The sequence below is a fragment of the Cebus imitator genome, unplaced genomic scaffold (assembly GCF_001604975.1).
Source record: "Cebus imitator isolate Cc_AM_T3 unplaced genomic scaffold, Cebus_imitator-1.0 Scaffold15, whole genome shotgun sequence".
Lineage (NCBI taxonomy): Eukaryota > Metazoa > Chordata > Mammalia > Primates > Cebidae > Cebus > Cebus imitator.
The window spans coordinates 7,671,972-7,691,009 of NW_016107330.1; the positions used below are offsets into that span (position 1 = coordinate 7,671,972).

The following is a 19,038-nucleotide window of genomic DNA, read 5'->3' on the forward strand; positions in this document are numbered from 1 at the left end:
TTGAGACAGGGTCTTGTGCTCTGTCACCCAGGCTGAAATGCAATAGCATGATCTCAACTCACCACAACCTCCAGCTCCTGGGCTCAAGTGATTCCACCACCTCAGCCTCCCAAGTAGCTGGGACCACCATGCCCTGCTAGTTTTTGTGTTTTTTTTTTTTGGTAGACATGGGGCTCTCACCATGTTGACCAGGCTGGTCTCAAGTGATTCACCCACCTTGGCCTCCCAAAGTGCTAACATTACAAACATGAACCACTGCGCCCAGCCTGGATTTTTCTTTAGACTTCCCTTGCCCACAGGTACATAGAGGTAACCTATACCTGGTCACTGATAAAATGAACTCAAAGACACTTCAAGTGTTTAAGATACATCTTCAGCTGGGCACGGTGGTTCACGCCTGTAATCCCAGCACTTTGGGAGGCAAAGGCAGGAGGATCACGAGGTCAGGAATTTGAGACCAGCCTGGCCAATATGGCGAAACCCTGTCTCTACTAAAACTACAAAAATTAGCAGGGCGTGGTGGTGCGCGCCTGTAATCCCAGCTACTCAGGAGGCTGAGGCAGGAGAATCGCTTCAATCCAGGAGACAAAGGTTACAGTGAGTCGAGACAGAGCCACTGCACTCCAGCCTGGGTAACAGATCAAGACTCCGTGTTAAAAAAAAGATACATCTTCTTCAGTCTTGTTTTCCCACCTTCTGACAAGCCAATTCAGTTCTTTGATGTTTTGTGTCTAAACCATGTGAATCTACAACTTTACTAAAAAGCTTCACAAATGAAGCCCTAAACAAAAGCCAACATGATTTCCCCTGACTCCATTCAACAAAACAAATCAGTTTTCAGACTTGCACAGACTGAAATCTCCTACTGCAATCCTAGCTAGCTCAATTCAGTGTGTATTCTTCGTAGAGAAGAAGATTCCAAGGGAAGGAGGTGGTGGGCTGAGACCACTCTGCAGGGGACCAACTTGGTCGCTGGACTCCTAGCCCCAGGCTCTTTCAACGAATAGAACCAGGAGATATCCAGGCATTCTCAGACAGAAGAACCACAGGAAGGCCATTAAGATTAAAAGATTGCACTGCAGTTTATCTAAAGCGACCTTTAATGAAACAACCTAAGGATTTAAAACGACTCGCATCCCCAGTATGGGGTGCCATCTACTGGCCTGGGAAGATGTCTGTGATGTTAGACAAAAGCCAAAAGCAGAAAGTGCTTACCTTAAGATGGGGGTGAGGGCAGCAAAACATCTGTGCTTAAGATGTGTCTATTTAAATCATGGAAAAGTTAACATAGGAGGCAGTGACAAGGAACCCTGCACTGGGTCCAAGGACCCTTTGGCCAGGATGCAAAGCCCTCTTGAAGCAGCAAGCAGATGTCTACCTGGGCTCAGTTCCTAGCCAAAGCCAGGTGCTAGGAAACTGGAGAATGTGCGCCCTCCGTCTCCCGGCCTGCCCCTCAGGAAGTGAGAAAAGCACAGGCCTCACCGTGTGGTTGGCGCCACAGGCCACGTCCCGTACCACCACGTTTGGTACAGGCAGGATCTGTCCATCTTTCGTCTTCTCGATGAAGATGGCCACTCGCCGGGGGACAAGTTCACAGTCGTACTCTATCCGCTGTGCCCGGGCGATGAACTTCCCATCCGAGTTGTGTCCTGTAGAGACCACAGGGCCAGCCATTAGCAGCAGCGGGGCATGGGCACCAGGGACATGTCAGTGTGCTCACATCGAGTCTGCAGTGCGCCCCAAGCAGCACCCCAATCTGGCCCTTCTGGGCCTTACCAGGACACATTGGTCAACAAAGGCAACATTTTCCAATCTGAGGCACAGCACAATGAGTGGGTCAATGAAATCAATTTTGTGAGCTGAGACCAGTTATTTTTTAAAAATGAATAGAACAGAATGACAAAGAATACATATAATAATGCCACCATATTCTAACAATTCTAGGTATGGTATTATACATTCAAACTGGGTTGCAACGGAAAATTTATTTCTTACTATGGGTTGCAGTCAAAGAAGCTGAAGCTGTGGATCAAGGACTGGTCTATCAAGTAAGATCTCTACTCCACTTGAGGAATCACAAAGAGCCCCTAGACGGGCCAGGAATGAACAGAAAAGCTCCACACACAATCCTAAGATCTCTGCTTTTATGAATTACCAGTAACCTGCACGTATGGTTATATGTGCCTAAAGCCTGCAATTCCTATACTCCAAATGACCCAGGGACTGGTTCGCAAGGACCCAGCTCAGCACACCACACACCAGGAGCCAGGCTGCTCCAGTCCTGAGAAGACGCCAGACTATCCATGCCCCTGCAGCCACCCACAGCACAGGGCTGCTACGTAGTTTGTAGTTTTAAACTGCTCCTATTCCCAAACTGTAATCATCGGTTTGGCCGGGTGCAGTAACTCACACCTGTAATCCCAGCACGTTGAGGGGCTGAGGCAGGAGGATCACCTGAGGTCGGGAATCAGAGACCAGCCTGGCCAACATAGCGAAACCCCGTCTCTACTTAAAAACAAAACAAAACAAAACAAAATGCCTTTCCGGCGGTGACGACCTACCCACGAGAACATCCCTCTCCAGAAGAGGAGAAGAGGAAACACAAGAAGAAACGCCTGGTGCAGAGCCCCAAGTCCTACTTCGTGGATGTGAAATGCCCAGGATGCTATAAAATCACCACGGTCTTTAGCCACGCACAAACGGTAGTTTTGTGTGTTGGCTGCTCCACTATCCTCTGCCAGCCTACAGGAGGAAAAGCAAGGCTTACAGAAGGATGTTCTTTCAGGAGGAAGCAGCACTGAAAGCACTCTGAATCAAGATGAGTGGGAAACCATCTCAATAAACACATTTTGGATTAAAAAAAAAAAAAATTAGCCAGGTTTGGTGGTGGATGCCTATAGTCCCAGCTACTGGGGACACTGAGGCAGGAGAATCGCTTGAACCTGGGAGGTGGAGGTTGCAGCGCGCAGAGATTGTGCCATTGCACTCCAGGCTGGGCAACAGAGCAAGATTGTCTCAAAACATACAAAAACTGTCATATTACAGTTTGTAAACTAGCCCCCGGCTTGTGGCTAATCCCCCTCCAGACAGCATGCTTGTGTGTACTTCAGCCCTCACAGGTATGTGTGTGTTTAAGCAGTGTGCTATTTAAATACAGTCAGCCTCCATGGCCACGGGTTCAACCAACTGTAGTCCAAAAATGTCTGGGGGGAGGTGGAAACAATAAAAGATAATACAAATAAGACCATACGGTAGAACTATTTACATAACATTCACACCGTGTTAGGTACTGAAGTAATCTAGAGATGATTTTAAGTATACAGGTCACATGCAGATACTATGCCACTTTACGTAAGACACCAGAGCATCTCCAGACCTTGGTATCTATGGGGGTACTGGAAGCAATCCCTCAAGTTACCAAGAAGCAGCTGTGCCCTGGGATCACAAATAAAACACGCACAATAACATCACTGGGCTTGTTGGCTGGTGTGGTGGGCTCATGCCTGTAATCCCAGCACTCTGGGAGGCCAAGGTAGTGGATCACTTGAGGTCAGGAGTTTGAGACCATCCTGGTCAACATGGTGAAACCCCATCTCTACTAAAAATACAAAAAAAATTAGCTAGGTGAAGTGGCGGGCACCTGTAGTCCCAGCTACTCAGGAGTCAGAGGCAGGAGAATCGCTGGAACCCGGGAAGTGGAAGTTGCAGTGAACGAAGATCAAGCTGCAGCACTCCAGCCTGGGCCACAGAGCGATGCTCTGGTTCCCTTATCTTGGCGTTGCCCTGGCCCAGTAAGTGCACTGCAAAAATGGGAGCACGGGGCCAGAGCATGTGCGGATGAGACCCTGCCAGGGTCGGCTTAGGTTCTCCTTCTGCAAGATCTACCTGGATTCTGACGAAACCGAAAACCTGCCTTCAAGCAAGTCATACGCTGAGAATAAGCGATTCTGCAGTTACAAATCAGGCCGATTCCCAAACTACCCGCAAGTGAGTGTAACAGAGCACCTGAGAGTTCGTACAAAATGCTTACATGGTGCCCGGCACACCTAGTCACTGCTCCATGAAAGTGAGCCATTTTTATCACAACCAGCATGTCACGCTTCCTGATGGAAAATCGACTTGCTAGGGTGCAGAGGGGAGGCCGAGGCAGCAGGAGCGCGCACGTGGCAGGAAGGGGACGCTGCTGGGCACCACAGCAGGGCCGTGGCCATGGAAACGCTCTCCAACTGTCTCGGGCTCCGCCCCGGCAACCAAAGCGAAATGTGCGTAAGGGGCTGTTNACCGTCCGCCACGTGCCTTCTCTGGGCCAGGAAACGAGGCAAGGCCTCCTGTTTCCTTCCTGGCCGGCGGGCTCCCTTCACCTCTTCCGTTCCAGTCTTATTCACTTCTGACTTGAGGTATATTTAGTTTCACAAAGTCACTGTTCCCCGAGGCTAAGGCCAGCGGGCTCGGCGCTATTTTTACCTTTTCCATCTGCCAGACGCTGCGGCTGCAGGAGCGCGCGCGGCCAGCAGAGGGCACCCGCGCCACGCCTCGGAGAGGCCTCCCCAGAGGGGCTGGAGGCGGAGCAGCAGCAGGGAACCCTACTTGGGGGGGGGGAGGGGAATCGGAAGGGACCATCGAGTCGGAAGACACTCCCCCCACTGACTGGGAACTGCTGCCAGAATTCTCCTTTTCTGCCAATGAGCTAGAAGGAAACAGGTTTCTGCACAACTAGGTTCTGGCTAGGGATGACGCAGGAGGAGGGGGTCCACCGGGGCTCCTCACGTGGGAACCTGAAATAATCGTCCAGGCCAGGGTTTCCAGAACAACCTTAAACTTGTGTAATTTTCTCATTTTCAATAGAGGCATAATCTTTAAATGTGAAATTGAATGAAGGTGGTTTTTTTTTTTTTTTTAAACTTTGAAATCCCTTTATATAAATGAATTCCCAAATCAGGAAAAAAAAGAATCTTTTGTTGGATTCCAGTCCCGGCTTTTCCATTGAGGCAGCATTGTCATACTCCATAATCCTGTCAATGAGGATGCGCTGTTCCAGTGAATGTGAGATCCACTTAATGGACAAAGGCTATTATCTGAGATCAATTACCCACATTTCAACACGTGTGTGCAGCCCCACACTGATCTCTGGTTCTGAATATACACAGATTACAGAGCTTTTAAAAATTGTACTTCCATACCCAGCTGACCATATTCAGGGCACCCAAAGGAATAGAGGTTTCCTTTGCAGTCCATTATCATACTGAATTCAGCCCCACAGGCCATTTTGGTAATTGGCTGGCCGTTGTACATTATCTGAAAAGAAAAGACAGGAGACATTCATTTTTCTAAAAAAGACTGATAAAAAGTCTCTACCTCTCCGCATGTTGGTAGGAAACAGTTACTAGGTTACAAAGGGAAGTTTAATAAACTTGAGAATTCTAAAGGCAAAAGCTGACACAAAGCTTAGAAGACAGGTAAAGAAACACCCTCACACCCCTACCTTCCCAGCAGAGTGGAGTTCAAAGCTTAGCCACTGTCTCTTTAAGATCAATAAAAACAAGTCCTTCCCTTCCTTCATCACTAATTAGGCACTTAGCATTCTTCTACCTTTAATAGTTTGTTTTTAAGGTATAAATCTCACCCCCCCAACTCAAGTTTCTCCGGAAAAAAAAATACTGCCTATCTCCCAGGCACGGTGGCTCACGCCTGTAATCCCAACCTCAGCACTCCGGAGGCCGAGGGGGGGCGGACCATGAGGTCAAGAGATCAAGACCATCGAGGCCAACATGGTGAAACCCAGACTTTACTAAAAAATACAAAAATTAGCTGATCTAGCTAATTAGTAGACCTAGCTAATTGGGAGGCTGAGGCAGGAGAATCACTTGAACCTGGGAGGGGGATGTTGCAGTGAGCTGAGACAGTGCCACTGCACTCCAGCCTGGTGACAGATCAACACTCCATCTCCGAAATATGAAGAAGAAGAAGAAGAAAAAAAAAAAAAAAAGGGACCGCCCATCTCTTATTTGTGTTCTAAGCACTTGGAGTGACTTTACACAAGGTAAAAACAAAGTATTTGCAGGTTACTACAATTACCTGCAAATTTCTTTGAACAGAACAGGCTTATGACAAGGCATTTCTAACAGATTTCTCCATTTGGAAACAAAATGTTTTCAGGATGGTTTTCAACCTGACCACAAACTAAGCCTGTGTTAAAAACTATAGCATGGCCGGGAGCGGTGGCTTCCGCCTGTAATCCCAGCACTTCGGGAGGCCAAGGCAGGTGGTCACCTGAGGTTGGGAGTTGGAGACCAGCCTGACGATCATGGAGAAACTCCATCTCTACTAAATATACAAAATTAGCTGGGAGTGGTGACGCATGCCTGTAATCCCATTCAGGAGGCTGAGGTGGGAGAACCACTTGAACCCAGGAGGCGGAGGTTGCAGTGAGCCAAGATTGAGCCATTGCACTCCAGCCTCGGCAACGAGAGCAAAACTCAAAAATAATAAATAACAAAACCAAAAACAAAGAAAACCCTACAGCATGTAACTAAACATCCAGACCTTCTTTTTACAAGGGATGAATTAACTCAAACAATGGAGACTCCACCTCAGAAAATCAAACACACAGGTAAAGAGAAACAAGAGGCCGTGGAGCTGGAGCTGAGGAGGGGTCACCTGCGCGGGGCTGGGGACAGCGTCTGTCTGGTTGCCAAGGCCCAGCTGCCCCATCTTGTTCTCCCCAAATGCAAACACGGAGCCAGTATCTGGAAGGAAAGAAAAACATCACAAAAGGGAAGATAATGCTGAATGTTTTAACTAGATTTAGAATCAAAGGCATCAAAATAATAAAAACAGCTCATTTGCCAGGCAGAAGGCAAGTGAGACAACGTCCAAAAGCTGCAGTGCAGACGTTTCGCAGCAAAGCCGTTTCACATCCGAAGCTGGGTGTGCAGAGCAACCAGGGCGGCATCTCCCACTCCCAGATGGGCCTCCCATGGCACCAGGGAGCCCAGTGCCCTCAAGCGGCCACTCCCCACGTGGATTCTCAGGGCCTCTTTCTGATCCTGACCAAGAGGCACAGGGGTGACTCCACGCCCCCACCCCCCAAGGCAGACCATCTGGCCTCCTGCCACACTGATAAGAGACCCCAGCAGTCCTCTGCTTACCCGTCAAGGCCAAGGTGTGGTTCCGCCCACATGCTGCAGACACAATCACTTCGTGGCTGAGACCCTCAATGAGTCTGGGGGCTTCCACTCTCTTGGTGTCCCCGTGTCCCAGCTGCCCCTTCTCATTTCGACCTGCAGATCACATGAGAGAAAGTACAGAGGAGGGAAGGTGGTCCAGGCGGCACCGCCAGGCGAGTACAAACACACTCTCAAATTCTGACACCCATCTGCGTCTCCAGAAGATATCCTCCAAATTCCCAGCAAACAGCCAAGATCCAGAGCAAAGAATGCTCCAGTCCTCCTCCGCCCACAGGAATGTCGCCTGCTGCAGCTCCCCCAACCTCCTTCCCTGGGGCAGCAGCGGGACCACCCATGCTACAAAGGGAAATGGGAGCGGCTCAGTGAGGTATGGGCACCATTCACAGAAACGCGCGGTTCCCACTTGGAGTGTCTGAGAGACAACCACCCCGTTCCTACCCTCGGAGATGTGTTTTAAGACAGCGCCCATCTTGACACCTGGCTCACCAGAGTTGAATCACTTCAGTGCTCTGGGCATCCACTGAGGACCAGTTAGTGTCCGCTCTCTATTTCTCTTCCTTTTTCTACCCTGTAAATGACGCTTACAGACCAGTGCCAATTCCACCCCAAGGGATCGCCCCTCAAGGACTCTCAGTGACAGGAACCCTGGTGGCAAAGCACAGATCTGCCCTGAACACAATACACCCAGCCCTACCTCCAGAGCTGCTGCAGATGTGGCCAAGGCCCTGCACCTGTGCATTCCAGGGGAAGGCAGGCCTGGGGCCAACCCCTGCCCCCGAGGCTTCTGCAGAACCAAATTCAGCTCCAAAACAGACATGGAAGTTGGATGGGCCAAAAGGAGGGCTGGGAGCCCCTATGCCTCGTTCTAGGTTTCAACACAGACTACCAAGTTCCAAAACAAAAATTCAACCAGCCACTGTCGGATCCCTCCCGCTAAGAGGGATGTAACCTAACATTTGGGGAAATTTACAGAGCTCTTACTGGGCCAAGAAGTCAGAGCGATTCCAGGGGGTTTTGCAACCTTCTCCAACAATGAACTCTTCACCCTTAGGTCGTGATGAAGGCAGACAGTAGAGCCCCTAAGATGAGCTCCAGTTGTCCTGGAGAAGGCTTGCAGCAGCGGCTCTGACTACAGGAGGAATTGCAGCACAGGGACGCCATCCTTGGGCTCCCTCTTTAATTAAGGAATGGCGGGCTGAAGGACACGCTCTGGCACTCGGGCAGGAGAGGCTGATACCAGCTTCCAATGGGAGCTGCCCAAGTTCACGGTGAAAGACACAAGAACACAGAGCAACAAGCGCAAGGCAGTTTCTACCTGGGCTCAGTGGGCTGAGGTGCTGCAGGACAGGGTGCTCGGGCCACAGACAGAGAGCCCACACGAGCAACGCGTCAGCCACCCTCCCGTGGCACTCTGTACTCACACCAGACAATGCCCCTCTAGCTTCTAGAGTGCCCAGCAGTGGACTTGTGACACTTCCAGCCCTGTTCCCGCCAACAGCACTGCCTGCTTGGGGACCACCTCTCAATGGTGGGACACACTGCCCCTGCCCACAGGGTTAGAACGAGGACACTTTTAGAACCGCCATGCAAGCAAAGCTCAGTGAGAGATCAGGAATAAGGTATTTTAAGTTTGGAACACTGACATAAAAGGCTGTGCTCGGTGTTGGAACCTGAAGCAGGAGGGGTGCTTGGGGGGAGGGACCCACCTCGATGCCAGCCAGGAGAAAACAAAACCTGTGGCAAAGTCAGCATGTCACCAAGAGACTAAAAAGTATAAATTTGGGCCAGACACACTTAAGCTTTTTTCAACAGAATTACAAAATTAGCTGAGTGCAGGGAAGACAACAGATGTTAATATATTTGGACTTTGGTACAGCAGCTCATGAAATCACAAAAAATGGTTCAAACAGACCAAAATAACAGCGCAGTCATGTGGACAAAAAGCTAGCCAGAGGACCAGCACGAAGGGTGGGGACAAACGCCAACATCCTCCACGGTAGGCAGGGTCCGGGAGCAACCAGAAGGGCGGGGAGAAAGTGAGCTTTGGCCGATACCCTATGATTGGAATGATCTGGAAGAGGACACAGGCGGGAATGGCATGGCCAGCTAGAGGGCAGGGCCATGGACAGAGGGTAACAGGAAGAACCGGAACCCATCCCAAGCACGCAGGTGAGCAAAAACAGAATAGAAACCCAAACAACTCCAAAAAAGGAAACTGAACTAGCTGGGGAAATACCCTAGGAAACAGACATCACGGACAGTGAGCTGCCAAGCCTGCAGACCAGACCTGCGCGGACCTCTGACACCAGGGCCAGGGCGGCAGGGACACAGCACCCCATGACACGAGGTGGCAGCTATAAAAGCCAGTGGCATTTCAAGTGGCAAGAACAGAGGTCGAAGGTCAAACCGGGCTGTAAGGAAGAAGGAAACGGTCCGTCTGCTGGAATGACAGCCTGCCTAACACAGCGCACACCTCAGTATCGGAAAGATCAAGCTTCGGGCAGAAGACTCAGGAAAATGCTGCTTCAAGACAAGGCATCAAGGAAGTAGGGGCTACATACAGGCGACGAATGTCAGGAAGATGGGGGGAAGGGGATGCTGGGAATTAGGAAAAAAGACGTGGGCTGCAAACGAAGGAGCCCAGTGCCTTGGAGAGAAGGCGCAAGTCTCTTTTCCAGGCCAACAGAAGAAAATGCTGTGTGGGGACAGCTGGGGACAGTGGTCCCCAGTGCCCGCGCAGTACTCACCCCAGCTCCACAGCTTCCCTTCCGTGGTGATGAGGAGGCTGTGTGCTGCACAGGAACCCGAGACCACCGTCCGCACGCGGACCCCCGCCAGGCACCCATACCTGTGGGGCCCCCACAAATTCTGACCGAGATTGCGGTAGGCAGCTGTAGAGAGAATGAGAATGCAGATTAGACACCTGGGAGATGGTTGGGGTGACCTCCAAAATGCCACTGGCCACCAAGGAGCCACTTCCTGACGGGACCAGGGACAGGCGTTCCTTGGGTGCCACCCTGACCTGGCTGTGGGGAGGCTGCTCGAGGATGGGGTTTGTACTTAGAACCTCTGCAATGCTTCTGAAGACCCAAAACGTAAAATGCCCCAGGAGCAGGAGCGGGAGCAGGCACGGGCCAGGCGTCACCTGCCACCTTTACACCCACCCAGCCCCAGCCCCCTCTCTGGGCCCCACCTCTTGAGGGCCTCAGCCCCATGTGTTCTGCCACCGAGCACTCCCTCCTGCAAGTGCCTGGGACCCAGTGCCAGGCCTGTCCAGGAGGCAGGAGTGCTGGCCTCCCATAGCTGTCAGCCAAGGAAGAGGCTGACCCAGGAAACCTCGATCGCCCCAACAGTAACCTGCCCCTCCTCCTCATTCCCTGCCACCCCACCCCTCCTTTCCCAGGCTCTCCTGCCCTCTACCTTCGGCCTCTGGCCTGGGCCAGAGGGCTCTTTCCGAGGGGTGACCCTGAGTGTCCCATCTTCCAGTGTTCCCAGCAGGTCTCTTAGGCCCTTCGAGGAGGGCCCTGCTCACACTGCATCCCCCCCACCACCTCCTGCCCCTCTCTCGGCCGACCAGTGCGTCAGCTGCTTCGTGACTCCCTGGCCCCACCCATATGTTCCCTTCCAGAAGATCCTTCCCACCTCCGACTTGTTCCTCAAAGCTCAAGTTAAGCACCAGTTCCCCTCCTCAGGGAAGCCCTCCAGGGTCATTTCCACTGAGAAATCTCCTTCACCCAGGGTTCCCCTGCCCCAGCCCCACTCAGCCCACCACAGCTCTCTTCCTGAGACCCCCTGCCCTCCCACTCCAGAAGCCACCCAGGGCATAAGCCGTAGGCTCCCTCCAGCCTGGACCCTAACAAATGCCTGCCACGCAGTGAGCACTCAATGGGAGAAAAAAGAAACAGCATCTCCCCCACAAAACCCCCTTCACACCCTGTTAGTAGATGGGGCAGAGCCAATTTCTTAATTTCTTCTTTTTTTTTTTTTAAAGACAGTCTTGCTCTGTCACCCAGGCTGAAGTGCAGTGGTGGGATCTCGGCTCACTGCAACCTCTGCCTCCTGGGTTCAAGTGATTCTCTCCCAAGTAACTGGGATTACAGGCGTGTGCCACCACACCTGGCTAATTTTTGTATCTTTACTAGAGAGGGTTTCACCATGGTGGCCAGGCTGGTCGAAAACTCCTGATCTCAAATGATCCAACTGCCTCAGCCTTCCAAAGTTCTGGGATTCCAGGCATGAGCCACCATGCCCAACAATCTTAATTTTTTTCACTTGAGACTCTCAAGAACGTTTCCAGGACTGTGGTGACTATACTGAAATGCTAGCCACTGCCAAATCGAGTGTCTAAGACTGATCCAATGTAGGAACTGATAAAAAGGCTACAATTTCTCTATCAAGCACCTGGCTTCCTGGAAAATACCTGTGAAGTACATCTGAGCCGCACCCTCCGCCCCCAGCAGAGGGTGCCACAAGCTCCCTCGCTCAGGTTTGCGGGCAAGCAGGCAAGACCCCTGGCCGCAGGGGGCAGAAGCCAGCTCATCCCTCCTAACACCTGAAGCAACACACCTGCAGACACCTCCCCTGAAAGGAGGAAAAGGAACATCAACAATTTCCTGGGGAAAGAGCAAACCAAAAATAAAAGCCTCATGGTCTATATTAAAACAAGAAAAACCGGCCGGGTGCAGTGGCTCACACCTACAATCCCAGCACTTTGGGAGGCCAAGGTGGCAGATCACAAGGCCAGGAATTCAAGACCAGCCTGGCTAACTCTGCTAAAAACACGAAAATCAGCTGGGCGTGGTAGCGGGTGCCTGTAATCCCAGCTGCTCGGGAGATGGAGGTGGGAGAATTGCTCAAACCTGGAAAGCAGAGGTTGCAGAGAGCCGAGACTGCACCACTGCACTCCCGCCTGGGCAAAAGAGCGAAACTCCGTCTCAAAAAAAATAAAAACAGCAACAACAACAAAAAAAAAAACTTAAGAAAAACCCAAGGTGGTGGCATCTAAATTAAGATTTAGGAACTGTATTAAACAAAAATCAGGAGGGAAAAAGAGAAACCCAAAGTCTCTCTGTCATGAAGACACAATGACGGCATGACTGACAAGTGTCATCATGACCCTGTGCTGCAACACAGGAGGCCAGGGGACACAGGGAAGGGTGCCGTGCCACACGCTTGACCTTGCTTGGCCAAGGGGAGTCTCAGGTGGTCAGATGCTCCTGGACTTGCCAAAGCATCTTTTCCTGCAGCACCCAGGATGCCACTGGCTAGTGAGAAGCAGGGTTGGGTTTCATCTGGCCTCCAAGGAAGGGCTGGAGGAATGGGGGTGTCGGGGGGCAAGTCGAATTAAATGCCCTGCAGCAGTCCCAGGCACTGCAGTCAGGCTGAAAAGTCAATTCCCATGGCCTCCAGATCTCTAGGCTCTGGTCCTAGTCACAGAGCTACGGCGTGGATTGCTATGCTATCTTGCAAAGGAACAAGACATCCAGGCTTCTGGTTTCCACCAGAGCTACAGCAAACATACATGCGCAGGAGGCAACAGAGTAAACCAGAGAGTAGGACTCCAACCCGGGCCCCGCATCTGGCTTCCTTCGGTTATTTACTGCCCTTCCCTGGGCTTCTGTGCCTTCAGTGTCCAATGGGCCACTCAGCTGAAGAGCAGCTTTGAGAAATGATGCAATATGGGCACAGGATGGGCAGCAAGGCGCTGTCAGCACCTGGGCTTACATTACTGCAGACCACAAGGCACTTCCCTGGAACACCAGCCGCCGTGTGGACGTGCCCCTGGCTTGGGCCTGAAGGCTGGGCATTTTCCAAAAGGGGTGCTGCTGCTACCTGCAGCACTTCTAACTCAGCTGGCTCACAGGCGTTGCTGATCGTAAGCTGTTGTCATGGAACCAGGTGATCTCCAACGCGCCTGTTTTAAGGTGCCAAGATGTGCCAGCATGCAAATGTTTGTTCATGGGGCAAAGCAATGCTGGAAAGCACTTTGGGAATCTTTCCAGATGAAATCAAGAAGCCATAAAAGTTGGCTATGTGCCAGCCGTCCTTCTGGATGGGCTGGTTCCCTTAATGTAAGACATTAGTTTTCCAAAGGTAATGGGACAAAAAGTTACTTCTTAAGGACCCCTCTGCTTTCCCCTGCTCCAGACTGTTCTGTCAAACCAGTTCCTGCAACAATTTGGCAGCTTGCAAAAAAAACGTGGACTCTTCTGCAATGTTTGACATTTTGACACATGACATTTCACAAATGTCTAGGACATTCTGACACCATCTCACGGAGCCGGTCTCTTCATTTTAACAAAAACCAGTGACATGAGAAGGAAGATAGAAAAGGTGGCAATGTTCCTTTGAGGATACTACTAGTATTTTCCTGATTAATGTTAATGGAATTAGTGAGTCATTTCACAGTGCTGCCTTTAAAAAACTAAGATCAGGGTTCAAATCCAGCTCCATCACTACCGTGGCTGTGTGGGCTCAGGCAAGTCACTTGGCCCTTCTGAAAATGCATTCATAAATGAAGGAAATACCTACCAGGCAGGTGGATCAGCTGGTCAACAGAACCACAGTGGACACCTAGCACTTAAGTACTCAATGAACTCTGAGACACCATTCTCATACCTTGCTGTTTAGGCACTTCTTTTCGACCAATCAAGTCCCAGTTGGTTGCCCCAAAAATCAAAAGCTGCCCTTTGCACTTTGACCCTTCAAGTTTCTGCAGAGACAGAGAAAGGAAAAAGAATTAGCGTGTAAGTCTGCACCAATCCTCCCAGGGCTGGTCAATGACAGCACAAAATGAAAGAAAATAATTCACCGTTACCCCTTCTGTTACCTGTGACCTCCACACAGAGGCTCCCCACCTTCCTTCCCTCCCTCACAACAAGTGGTAATGCGGGCAACCCCAAACCTGCCCACGGCTGCTCACTTGCTAAGCCCAGGCTCGTTTTTATCCTTTGACTTCTCTTTAAAATGGCTTTTGCAAAACACTAAAAAAAATAAGCCAAATGACATGGCTCCTCTCCTTTGCAAACTGACGTCCAGAGGTATTTGCAGGAAGCCTGCCGACACTCAGGGGCATGAAATTCGGCCCATTGCAGGGCCAAGTGTACATTTCACATGGCAAGCACAGTCTGGGACCTCAAACCTCAGAAGCCCCAAGTCACTTCTGCCACCCATTATGCTGAGAGCCTTTCTGTGGGGATTCAGGAAGAAAAAGAGGAGAGAACAGGGTTCGATTTTTCCACTGGAGGGAGGAAGACTGGAGAGAACAAAGCTTTGGTGGGTATGTGTGGTCTGACGTAGGTAGCCTTTGATGGCACCCTCACGCCATTGTCTACTAGCCAGGGAGCCAATGGTGAGTGAAGCAGGACCTCCCAGGGGCCGGGCTTCTCCAGGGACAGGCGGTCACAGCAGCCAGCATGCTCTAATGTTCATCCTCAGTCTCTCAACACGGAAAGCCATCAGGGCTACCAACTCTCATACTGTCAATGAAAATCTGTGTTAATTTAAAAAGGCCACTGTCCAATTCTGGTGGCACTCATTCTCAGCATTTTGCTTCCTTAAATGTCAAAATATGCTTTTTAAAGTAGACTGTTAGTCGAAGACTCCATTCTGAACACCCCACTCAGTCCACACTAGCAAGGGAAGCATTCATTACTCTCACTTTCTGCTCTTAAACATCATTATTCCTGGACGTGAAAAGGAAAGGGGTTTCCTTCTGTTTACAGAATTGCTCTTAGAAGGCTTCAGGAAAAAAAGGCTGGCCAGCCATGGTGGCTCACGCATGTAATCCCAGCACTTGGGAAGGCCGAGGTGGGTGGATCACTAGAGCTCAGGAGCTAGAGATCAGCCTGGGCAACATGGCGAAACCCCATCTCTACAGAAAATACAAAAATGAGCCTATGGTCCCAAGCTCCTACTTGGGAGGCTGAGGTGGGAGGATCGCTTGAGCCGAGGAGATGGAGACTGCAGTGAGCCGGGATCACACCACTGCACTCAAGATCACACTGCCTGGGTGGGTGACAAAGCCAGGCCCTGTCTCAAAAAAAAATTAAGAAAAAAGGCCCAATCGTCCTCACCTCTACAGTGTGATCGCCCCACCTGTATGTTTTGGCAGTACTGCTCACACATTTCTAAGGCTACACATCTTCCCGTAAATGAATTCCAGTTCACAGGAAACTTTACACGCCCAAACCTAATGTGCTAGGCATCCCCCAAGATACAGGTTCCGTCACACTTGCCCGCTCCACCCAAGTTATGTGGCAGGAGGAAAATTGCCCATCTACAGGAATACATCCTGCCGTCATCTTGAAATGGGGAAGTGAGGCCAGGTGCAGTGGCTCCCGCTATCATCCCAGCACTTTGGGAGGCTGAGGTGGGTGGTTCACCTGAGGTCAGGAGATCGAGACCAGCCTAGCCAACATGGTGAAACCCCATCTCTACTAAATATACAAAAATTAGCTGGGTGTGGTGGCAGGTTCCTGTAACCCCAGCTACTCAGGAGGCTGAGGCCGAACACTCGCCGAGAGACAGAGGTTGCAGTCAGCTGAGATTGCACCATTGCACTCCAGCCTCGGCAACAAGAGCCAAACTCAGTCTCAAAAAAGGGGAGGAGGGAGGGGAAGTGAAACAACACAAAAATGGAGAATGTCTTCAACACATGTAAATTATTTAGAAAATGACCTTAATCAGGGTAGCCCAGCCCCTGCAGCACCCATAGACTCAGGTTACTTGAATTGGAGCCTACTTTCCCCTGGTTATCGCCCCTTCTTTGCTTAACTGGCAGGCCTGGCTGGAATATTCTACAGGTCTACAGTCAATGGCTTCTGTCAAAGTCCCTGGGAAAGGAGAGGACCCTGGGTCCTCTGTTCAAGGCACTGACTTGTGCTCTACCATTTCTCAAGTTGGCATGGAGGGGGCAGTAGACACCCAGGAAGGGCGCTAAGGCATTGGAGACCAAGCTCCTAGGCCAGATAGCAAGCCTAGAAAAGAGTCCGGGAATGCCAGCAACTGGGGACCAGGCAGGCAGAGGTTCATGGTACCTGTGCTCAGCATTCACCAAATGAAGTCACACCACCCGACACTGAGACACAACCACTGCAGCAAAAACTTCACAGTGCTGAGACCACACCAGAATCCTCAGCTCCATCAGGCCAGAGGGCATGGTTCAGACATACAGAACTTACCAAAGTGGCCTTGGCCTTGGGGAGGAGGTTTCCGGGGTTACCTGGACCTTTGATCAAGGGCTCATGAACACTGGCCCATCAAGGTAGCTGACCATTTATACACAAACCCAACCACGCCAATAAAAATATATTTGCGGGCCAGGAGTGCTGGCTTACACCTGTAATCCCAGCACTTTGAGAGGCTGAAGTAAGCGGATCACCTGAGATCAGGAGTTCAAGACCAACTATGGCCAACCTTTTAACATATATTCAATGTCTATTAAAAATACAAAATTAGCTGGGCATGGTGCCCATGCCTGTAATCCCAGCTACTCGGGAGGCTGAGGCAGGAGAATCGCTTGAACCCGGGAAGTGGAGGTTGCAGTGAGCTGAGATGGTGCCACTGCACTCTAGTCTGGGTGACAAAAGAAACTCCGTCTCAAAAAAAAATGTGTGTGTGTGTGTGTGTGTGTGTGTACATGTGAAAAACTCTGGTAAACTGAGTCTACTCCAGAGACAGTGGTCAGATTCCTATTCCAGTTTTTATGTCATGGACACTATTTCCACACACATTAGATGGAGGTTAGTGTACTTCATTATTATTTACACAATCGTTTGCTCTAAGCTGCTTTCTTTTATTTCTCTATAACTTCTTTCCTTAGCCTTACATGGAATAAACATTTAAATCAAGTAATAGAGAACTCTTAGACTCCTTCTAATTTAAAGGGTGCTTCTCTTCATCAGAGATCAGAAGCAGCCGATGATGCGGCGACTCCTGTGCCTGTGGGCTCTGCCCACCAGGTGTGTGGGCATCTGAAGTTACGTGCCCTCCCAGGCTGAATCCAGCCTTCCCCGACGATAGACTCCATGTCTGCGACACTGCTTGTGTATAAAAGCCACGCAGCAGACAGCATGGCAGTCTCCCCAACAAGATAAGCGATTTTCATGTCATTTCACCCGGCTGCCTCCAGCAACCTGGTCACATAACCTGGGCAGAGACCCACGTCCATGGCCAGAAAAGGCACTGAGCTTCTCCAATCAACAAAATGGGATTTCTAGTCTCAAGCAATTTTTGAATTATGATCCAAATGTAAGGGGCAGGTTTATGGGGCCCAGAGGCAACCTTTTAACATATGTCCATTTAGAGCGCCTCTGCTCCGGAGAAGAAAAGACCCCTGGGAACAATGCTGGCATCGACCAATCACCTAAGGGCCAGCAGCTGAAACAGACTTCCAGCTCAGCTTTCAGTTTTATTCATTTAGTCCTTTCAGAGTCAACACATCTGTCTCAGGGTCCACACAACCTTGGCAACCCAAGACTGGAAAAACTACAGACCTGGGCAGCTTGCAACACTCACCTGTTTTCTAGGATTTGGCCAAGGCTGCTACCTTGACTTGCTTTACGATGTTATGAGGTTCACAAAGAATTAGGACTGAAGCCATCCTAGTGTGACACTGTGCCATAAATATCTGGAGTTTCTGGCATGCAAACTTCCCAAATCCTTGCAATCTCCAAAGCGATGATGTCTTTTTGTATGCTAACAACTGGCACTGGCAGCCCCCAGGCGGCTGCAGGATGGGGCAGTGCGAGACTTGGGACTTTCGGCCCCACCCCCCAACCTCAGGGGGAAGGGAAGGACTGAAGGTTAAATTGGTGATCAATGGCTTAATCCACCATGCCTACACAATGAAGCCTCCATTAAAACCTGTAAGGACTGGTCAGAGGGCTTGTGCAGAGCTCAACATGTTCCAGGTGGGTGGTCTCCAGAGGGCACGGTAGCATGGCACCCCTTCACCCACATCTAGCCTTACAGGTCTGTGTCCATAGCCTTTGTAACATCCTTTACAATAAACTGGTGTTTCCCTGAGTTCTATAAGCCATTTCAATAAATAAATCGACACCAAAAGGGGGTCATGGGAGCCCCAACTTGAGGCTGCTTAGTCAGAAGCAACCGGGGCCTGGACTTACCACTGGTGTCTGGGGTGGGGGGACACTCTTGAGGACTGAACCCTCAAGCTGTGGAATCGGATGTTACCTCCAGGTAGATAGTGTAAGAAATTAACTGGAGTACACCCAGCCGTGTGTGCTGCAGAACTGATGGCTTGCTTGATGGTAGGGGGAGACCTCCCTTTACGTCTGGTCACAGAAGTTGTGTGCTGGGAGGCCAGGCATGGTAGTTCACGCCTGTAATCCTAGCACTTTGGGAGGCCAAGGCAGGCGGGTCACGAGGTCAGGAGTTCAAGACCAGCCTGGCCAACATGGTGAAACCCCATCTCTACTAAAAATACAAAAATTAGGCCAGGCGCAGTACTGTGCACCTGTCATCCCAGCTACTCGGAAGACTGAGGCAGGAGAATTGCTTGAACTCGGAAGATGGAGGTTGCAGTGAGCTGAGATTGTGCCACTACACTCCAGCCTGGGTGACAGAGCAACAGTCTGTCTCTGGTGGGGGATGGGAGGGGAGAAGTAGTCTTGTGTTGGCTGAGTGTGGTGTGAGAGCAGAGGAGAAAAGAATTTGAGTGTTTTCTTAACACCTAGGCAATGACAATGCTCTTCTGCCATAAGAATGTTCTATAAGATGCACATCTTTCACTCAGGGAAATTTGGATCATCTTTTATAAGCCTGACACCTGCAGCTTTGGGGTCACTGAAGGCAACGTGTTTTTTGTTGTGTGTTTTTTTTTTTTTTT

The 19,038-nt window shown here is 50.5% G+C and overlaps 2 protein-coding genes across 2 annotated transcripts in view; one reads left to right on the forward strand and one right to left on the reverse strand.

Annotated features, from left to right (window-relative positions):
* RCC2 (regulator of chromosome condensation 2) overlaps window positions 1–19,038 on the reverse strand; it is a 32,192-nt gene that overhangs the window by 7,926 nt on the left and 5,228 nt on the right. Inside the window, exons 3-8 of the mRNA XM_017505599.2 lie at window positions 13,806–13,899; window positions 9,935–10,078; window positions 7,149–7,280; window positions 6,658–6,746; window positions 5,181–5,295; window positions 1,483–1,649 (exon numbers count right to left, since the gene is read on the reverse strand). Of these exons, the coding sequence (XP_017361088.1) occupies window positions 1,483–1,649; window positions 5,181–5,295; window positions 6,658–6,746; window positions 7,149–7,280; window positions 9,935–10,078; window positions 13,806–13,899 (741 nt within the window). The remainder of the gene's footprint in view (window positions 1–1,482; window positions 1,650–5,180; window positions 5,296–6,657; window positions 6,747–7,148; window positions 7,281–9,934; window positions 10,079–13,805; window positions 13,900–19,038) is intronic.
* LOC119467823 (40S ribosomal protein S27-like) lies at window positions 2,514–2,855 on the forward strand (the record flags this gene model as incomplete). Its single annotated transcript, XM_037730205.1, has 1 exon — window positions 2,514–2,855. A coding segment is annotated over one exon (288 nt), but the record flags the coding sequence as incomplete, so codon positions are not given.